General features: G+C 39.8%; 1 protein-coding gene across 8 annotated transcripts in view; it reads right to left on the bottom strand.

Moving 5' to 3' along the window:
* elf2b (E74-like factor 2b (ets domain transcription factor)) overlaps positions 1–8561 on the bottom strand; it is a 101307-nt gene that overhangs the window by 10999 nt on the left and 81747 nt on the right. For 5 of the 8 annotated variants that reach the window (XM_061880831.1, XM_061880830.1, XM_061880833.1 and 2 more), the window contains 3 exons: positions 4151–4228; positions 3749–3944; positions 578–943 (listed from right to left, as the gene is read on the bottom strand). In XM_061880831.1, the coding sequence (XP_061736815.1) occupies positions 578–943; positions 3749–3944; positions 4151–4228 (640 nt within the window). The remainder of the gene's footprint in view (positions 1–577; positions 944–3748; positions 3945–4150; positions 4229–8561) is intronic. The other 3 variants (XM_061880834.1, XM_061880835.1, XM_061880837.1) reach the window with 1 other exon arrangement.

Below are 8561 nucleotides of genomic sequence, written 5' to 3'. Positions count from 1 at the left end.
AGGGGGTGAAACAAGGGGATGGGTCAAATGCAGAGAGTAATTTCACCCCACCTAGTGTGTGTGTGACTATCAGTGGTGCTTTAACTTTAACTTTAAATACAAACCACTGCCATAGCATGTTTACATTTTTATTCCGTTGTTTCTGATCTTCTTTAAATATAAACCACTGCTATAGCATGGTTTACATTTTTATTCCGTTGTTCCTGATCTTTTGTGGGACATTTTCTTGGTAAATTCTAGAACTTTTACATATTCTTATTTGTAACTAAGGAATGCACATGTGTTTAGAGTTTAGCTTCCTCTATTTGAAAGACCAGCAGCCGCAACTGGTATACGGCCTGTGTTACATTACACTGTACAAAACGATTATATAATAAAGAAAAATCTGTTAAAACGGATTACTAGTACCAGATTTGTTTTGAAATGTATGTACATTTTTTGTCCCTTTTTTTTTTAAAGAAAATATATGCATCGTTGACTGTTCAGCAAAGTATATGATGATGTCATAATGACCAAGCCACCACAAGCATATTGGCAAGCTGGGGGGAACCCCGCTTTGACATTTTTAACTTCTTACCTGTGCCCCGAAGGGTTGGAAAGGACAGCCGCTTGCTGATTCCGGCTGCCATCTCCTGACAACGTCCTTGGGGTGCTTACTGCCACGGTCTTGTTGCCCACAGCAGCAGATGAATGAACCATATGGCCTCGGTTCCCTCCTCGCAGGATGTTGGGCTTCCTGGGTGTCAGGCCCGACCCCTTGAGCATCACATCTGATGGCTGCGGGATGCGCTCGTAGGATGCGGTCGTCTCCATTGGATCATCAGCAACAGACATGTCTGCCTTGTCGTCGTCAATGACAATAATGTTTTTCGGCATTTCTTTGAACTGATAAACCAGCCGTTGGCCCTCAACCTTAGCGAGGATGCCACGTTGGTAGTAATATCTGCAAAACAAGATGGTGGAAACTACATTTTAATGCTTGATAGTGGACTGAGGTTGTCTAAGGTGCAGCCGGATGGACATGTTCAGCCTACAGCTTTTTTGATTGCTCATGATGTGTCACATATTAAACTAATTAACTTTATCTCCTATTTAGTTCAGATATCTTACCATATATTCACACCAGTAGACTGCTTTTAGCATATCCATCCATCCATTTTTTACCGCTTGTCCCTTTTGGGGTCACGGGGGTGCTGAACTAATGTACAAACCCCGTTTCCATATGACTTGGGAAATTGTCTTAGATATAAATATAAACGGAATACAATGATTTGCAAATCCTTTTCAACCCATATTCAGTTGAATGCACTACAAAGACAATATATTTGATGTTCAAACGCAAACTTTTTTTTTTTTGCAAATAATAATTAAATAATAATTAGATTGATGTCGGTTTTTGATACAGTGCCGTCTGAGGGATCGAAGGTCACGGTCATTCAATGTTGGTTTCCGGCCATGCCATATATGTGGAGTGATTTCTACAGATTCTCTGAACCTTTTGATGATATTATGGACCGTAGATGTTGAAATCCCTGAATTTCTTGCAATTGCACTTTGAGAAACGTTGTTCTTAAACCTTTTGACTCTTTGCTCACACAGTTGTGGACAAAGGGGTGTACCTCGCCCCATCCTTTCTAGTGAAAGACTGAGCATTTTTTGGGAAGCTGTTTTTATACCCAATCATGGCACCCACCTGTTCCCAATTAGCCTGCACACCTGTGGGATGTTCCAAATAAGTGTTTGATGAGCATTCCTCAACTTTATCAGTATTTATTGCCACCTTTCCCAACTTCTTTGTCACGTGTTGCTGGTATCAAATTCTATCAAATATGTTGTCTTTAAAGCATATTCAACTGAATATGGGTTGAACGTGATTTGCAAATCATTGTATTCTGCTTATATTTACATCTAACACAATTTCCCAACTCATATGGAAACAGGGTTTGTAGAAAATGTATCAAAGTGTAACCCATCCTTTAAAGTACCATTAGAGTGAAGAAACAAGTTAACTTTCTATGCTTATTTGTGTTTCATTGTTTAAAACTATATCCAATTGTATTTACTAACCACACAGTTTATGAAACAAAGTTTAAACATCATAAATTCAGTCAACCATTTTGACTTGTCCGCTCTGAATACCTTCGGCTATTTTCGGAGATTGACATCCCGGTAGTAAAGCTTATGCCTGTCGGTCCATCGGTCAGATCAGTCATACTGGAAATACGCCAAAATTGTAAAGACATGTGGCTTTTATCCTTGACAATCCTTATGTAAGACAAGAACATATGCTTGGCTTTTTATGCATTCAAAATTGTAAATAAATAGCTAACATCCATCCATTTTACTACCGCTTATTCCCTTTCGGGGTCGCTGGCGCCTATCTCAGCTACAATCGGGCGGAAGGCGGGGTACACCCTGGACAAGTCGCCACCTCATCGCAGGGCCAACACAGATAGACAGACAACATTCACACCCACATTTACACACTAGGGCCAATTTAGTGTCGCCAATCAACCTATCCCCAGGTGCATGTCTTTGGAAGTGGGAGGAAGCCGGAGTACCCGGAGGGAACCCACGCATTGACGGGGAGAACATGCAAACTCCACACAGAAAGATCCCGAGCCTGGATTTAAACCCAGGACTGCAGGACCTTCGTATTGTGAGGCAGACGCACTAACCAAAATATCGAGGGTCCTCTGTTGCGCGCATTTTAGTCCCTCTAAAAACTTCCAGAAAGCGCTAACAATAAAAAACTTCATTTTCATGTGTTGACGTAAAAATAAACCAAATATGAGTGACATTTTGTTATTATGAGTGCTAACGCAGACGGCCTATTTTAGCCGTGCATTGAAACCCGTGAGCTTATGCTATATTACGGTGCTATTGTTGACACACTGCTTCTATTTTGTCTCAAACTTGCCTAACGTAAATTCTAGATTAAAATTTATGCATCGCTCACCTCATAGTCAAAAATGTGGCCATGGACAGACAGGCTGCTGGACTTTCGCGTCCCCGAAATGGCAAAATAGACCCAGAAAGATGCTTCCTGCAGGAACTTTATTTAACCCTTCGTGAGGATTGTAAGTGAATCTTCATCTAAATGGAACGTGAATTTCCTGTCAGTGGGCATCCCAGCGAGAATGGAGCTATTATGGTAAGTGTTTGTTTTACTGTGGTTTATTATAATTAGTTTATATGTTTAGCGCCTAACAATGCTGCCGGTGCTATAGTGTCACAAAGAAACTGAATCTATTACTCGGCTTCTATAACTTATTTCTCATCTTCTTTGTATTCGGCCTCAAAAATATAAGGTCCTGAATTATAATTTTTTCAAAAATAACTTAATGTTGGCTCTTAAAGTCTGCTTGATTAGCAATTTTGTAGATGAGAAAGGGCTCTGTTGTTCCTCACGCAAAGTCATGCAATCACATGACTAGCTTTCTCATTATCTCTCAAAATGACTCCAGAATCCCTGTGGGATTAATTGTATTTTGATCATATCTATTTACCCACAAATTTTGGAATTCCTTTGGTGTCGTAAAATAAACATATATGACAATAGCTTTAAAATAGAGGCAAATTGATTTTCCACTCCACTGGTACTTTAATTTTACTCTGGCAAACCTCAATGAACCACTTTGGACCACTCCCTGATTTAGATGTTGTACAGTTAAAGACCATTAATTTGGGCAAAAACATCTCCAAGGCCACCGAAAACCCTGCCTGGGTAGGTAAGTGGGTTCCTTACCTGAGAGCCCGCCCCATGGTCTCGTAGTTCATGTCTGGCTTGTTCTTGTGTTTTCCCCACAGCTTCGACACGGCCTTTGAGTCCACCAGCTTAAAGATGCCCTTCTCTCTTTGAGTCCACTTGATGTACCTTGGACAGGTATTCTTGTCTTGCAGGAGATCCAACAGGAACTCCCATAAGTAGATGGTATTCCCTGCTGGAAAGCACATGACAACATTAACATATTCTTTAGTCCACTTCAGATTTGATTGAATGGTCATCACAGGCCAAAACATCTTAGCTTTGTGTTATATGCGACGAAACAAAATTGTGAAATAGCCAACAATATATTTCATTAATTATAAATCCATTCTATTTTACAGTATGCAGTAAATTGGCAAACACCACATTTTGCAACTTTACCTTTCCCCTCTCTTGTCTTCTTCCGGATGCTGAGATCATCTGAGTAAGATGGCTGACTTGGTTTCAGTTTCCGTCCAGCTGGAAAGAATAAGATTTAGAAAATAACTCAATTGGCCGTCATTAAACTGGTGTCTGGAAATCAAAAACAATTTGATTTCTTAGTAAATGTTGACCACTAAATTGTGCTGGGTTTATAAAGAAAAGTAATACATGTTTAATAACCATGTTTTTAAAGTCATATCAATAACACACCTGGTTGAATGTTTTTATTAACCTGGGAAATTTTATTTTGCTCATGCGACGTCACATAAACCAAGAGTGAAGCAAATTGTTCACCCATTTTGTGTATATACAAAAACATTCTAAAAAGTCTAAAAATTAAAATGGAAGAACATAAATACATTTTAACACACACATTAAAATAATGTGGCTCTTATGAAGCCAGTACAATATATAGTTTCTTCTGCCAAGTAAGTATATTATGTGTGTTTATTTTTTTTAATTTTGCATGTGGAAAATTACATTTTGAATTTGTGGATGTTTTTGAAGTCTTTCTAGGGTTTTTCATGGACAAAAGTTTGTGAATGTAACTGTACGTAACGCCGCAATGTTCGTGTGAATGTAACTGCGGAAAAGCGATTGCAACACAGCTAGCTATAATGCATTAGGGTTGAACGGTATACTGGTACTAGTGTAGTATCGCAGTACTAATGAAGCAAAAACAGTACGATATTTCTGTTTGAAAAGTACCGGTTCGCCATATTTTTTTTACAGGCATGACGGCGCGTCGTCACGTTGTGACATTGAGTTAAAGTTAAAGTACCAATGATTGTCGCACACACATTAAGTGTGGTGAAATGTGTCCTTTGCATTTGACCCATCCCCTTGTTCACCCCCTGGGAAGTAAGGGGAGCAGCGGGCAGCAGCGGTGGCCTCGTTGCTGGTTTGAGCAGAGGAGCATGTTCAGCAAAGCACAATCACTGAGTACTTACAAGCAGACACAGTGTGTACACAGAAAAGGGAGAGTAGACGCATTTTGGCTTAAAAACTAAAGATAAAGGAGAGGTTATAACTAGGGTTGGGTATCGAGTATCGATTGGAACCGGTACTAACTTTCCGATTCTCCCGGAATCGTTCAAAAGTTTAAATTTTAATTCCTAGTTTCGATACCCAGTCCGCCGACCGGAAAAGAATAAGTCCGCCCACCCGGAAGACGAGGCCGCTGAACACCAACGAAGAAGCGCCCACCGCCGAAAGTGTTGGCATAGCAGAGCCTATGTAGCCGAGCGAGTCAGTCAAGCATGGATAGCAGGCGTCGGTGGTCGAAAGTGTGGCTTTATTTTACTAAAAAAAATGAAATATCGGCAAAATGTAACACGTGCGGTAGGACTGTTTCGTGCTTAGGAAGGTGCACGTCGAACATGCTGAAGCACCTCCGAGTTCATGGAGTACAAATAAATGCGTGTCCCGCCTTCGACAGGAGACACCATCTGTCCAGAACGCTCACGCATCCTGCCTGAGAAGGCGGATATGGTCATTTTCCTAAACAAGAACTGTCTCTGATTTTATACTGTACCTGCTGTTAATCTGGACTGGGTTTTGCAAGTTGTTTCTTATTGTTTATTTGCTTTTCTGCACCAGGTTAGCCCATCAGTTGGAGCACGGTAACATATTTAAGTACCTGCAGCATCATACACTTGTGTGTAAATGTGTTTTCAAGAGGTTTCCTGCAGCATCATACACTTGTGTAAATGTGTTTTCACAAGGTTTTCAAAAATAAAGCTCTCTTGATGAAAGTGTACCCCTGTGAAAATGTATTCATAATTTGTAATATTTATATACAAGTTCATAGATTTGATATTTATATTCTAGCTGAAAACAGCCCTGTGAGGAATTTATAGTAAAGTTAAAAAAAACTAATAGAATTAAAATTGATGGAGAATGTCAGACTATTTCATTCAGAAAGACTGTAGGTTAGCTAGCTCATTTAAAATATCCTAAACTTTTTTTTTAGTCTGCCTTTTTTTTTTTTTTAAAAGAAAGAATCGGGATCGAGAATCGTCAGGAACCGGAATCTAAACAAAGAATCGGAATCGTTCGAATTCAAACGATACCCAACCCTAGTTATAACACTGAAAGGCCCACAGGAAGATGTGCTTTAAAACATGGCTAGCTAGTTAGCGGCTAATGCCCATCCGTAATCGGCAGTGTTTTAGCTACTTCTAAAATTACTAAACCTCGCCTCCATGGCGACAGATAAAGTGATTTTTTTACAAGTATTATCCCTACAGGACGAGGAATAGTTAAACATGCTTCACTACAGACCGTAGGAGGATACAATAGCTCACCGGTGTCAGAATGTAAACAACTGCCATGGGTGGATCTCCATCAGACATCCACTGTAATGATACCTAGTACAGAAGCGTATCTAGTCGATACTACTATTGTTACGTCAATATTTTTTATCATCAAAAAATATTTTTTCATTATAAATAAAAATAAAAAAGTCATATTATGTTTATAAACTCAGGAAATACATCCCTGGACACATGAGAACTTAAATTATGACCAATGTATGATCCTGTAACTACTTAGTATCGGATCGATACCTAAATTTGTGGTATCATCCAAAACTACTGTAAAGTATTCAAACAACAGAAGAATAACTGATTATTAAATTTTAACAGAATTGTAGATAGAACATGTTGAATCGGAAAATAAAGTAAATTAACAAGTAAATTAATAATCCATTTTTACAGCCTGTCCTTTATAACATTGACAAAATATTAGAATGACTAATTATAGTGTTACTGCAAACGTCAGCAGACTAATTAGGAACCTTTGTTGGCTTCCTTACTACTAAAACACAAGTTGTCTAGTATGTTCCATCCATCCATTTTCTACCGCTTATTCCCTTTCGGGGTCGCGGGGGGCGCTGGCGCCTATCTCAGCTACAATCGGGCGGAAGGCAGGGTACACCCTGGACAAGTCGCCACCTCATCGCAGGGCCAACACAGATAGACAGACAACATTCACACTCACATTCACACACTAGGGACCATTTAGTGTTGCCAATCAACCTATCCCCAGGTGCATGTCTTTGGAAGTGGGAGGAAGCCGGAGTACCCGGAGGGAACCCACGCATTCACGGGGAGAACATGCAAACTCCACACAGAAAGATCCCGAGCCTGGATTTGAACCCAGGATTGTAGGAACTTCGTATTGTGAGGCAGACGCACTAACCCCTCTGCCACCGTGAAGTCTAGTATGTTCACTATTTTATTTTAAGGACAAAATTGTTCTTCGATTGCAATAAGAAAGATATGTTTAATGTGCCGTATTTTCCGCACTATAATGCGCACCTAAAATTTTCTCAAAAGCTGATAGTGCGCCTTATAATCCGGTGCGCCTTATGGACCAATATTGAGTCACAACAGGTCTCACAACTACGGTAATCAGCCGCCAATTTCATTTTCCCCCGTAGGAGAAGAAGCGTGCGGTGCATGCTGGGATATATGACTGTGCCAGGCCCTGCCGTTTAATTTCCATTTGTGTGTTTAAGTAAAGACCTAAAAATGGCTCCTATTGAGGGACGTGAATTCAGGAAAGCAGGAATTGAGCACTGACTCCATTAACGATGCCTAAAAATAGTGCAAAGCAAAAACAATATATCAATAACAACGCTGCTTAAACGTTAATGTCACACAACACAACACACAAAATAAACAAGTAAAGATCACTTTATTAAGTTATTCCTCATCCACGAATCCCTCAAATTCTTCTTTAGGGTCCGAATTAAACATGCCACAAGAGGTCTTGCAACTACGGTAATCAGCAGTCTACCTTATTTTCTCCCGTAGAAAAAGAAGTGCGCGGTACATTCTGGGATATATGACTATGGGAGGCGTGCAGCGTTTAATCTCAAGGCGATCAGTCACACAGTAGAACACGGGAATCGAGCAGCAGCGAAAGAATTTAACATTAACAGCAGCGACACTGACTCGTTCAATGACGACTTTAACGAGACGGAGCCGGGCATTTTGGATGCCGTATTCGCCCAACTGTTTGATTCGAACACTGAAGAAGAATAATTTGAGGGATTCGTGGATGAGGAATAACTTAATAAAGTGAGCTTTACATGTTTATTTTGTGTGTTGTGTTGTGTGACATTATCCTTTGAGTAACGTTGAGTTATTGATATATTATTGCTTTGTACTATTTCGAGTGTTACTATATCGTGATTGTACTAACGTTTGATTTACTGTAACAGTATCAGACTGTTTTTTTTTACGTTTTTATTGAATTGGGGAAAATAATAAAACAGCTGTTTATTCATTTTGGGAGTGAACGGAGTTGTCAGAACGCTGGTTTGTAATCTATTAAAAAAGTTTAACTGACCTGACGGTTTTGT

This window comes from Nerophis ophidion, linkage group LG20 (assembly GCF_033978795.1).
Source record: "Nerophis ophidion isolate RoL-2023_Sa linkage group LG20, RoL_Noph_v1.0, whole genome shotgun sequence".
Classification (NCBI taxonomy): Eukaryota; Metazoa; Chordata; class Actinopteri; order Syngnathiformes; family Syngnathidae; genus Nerophis; species Nerophis ophidion.
The sequence above is the reverse complement of the archived record's forward strand: the minus strand, read 5'-3'. Positions and strand labels throughout refer to the sequence as shown.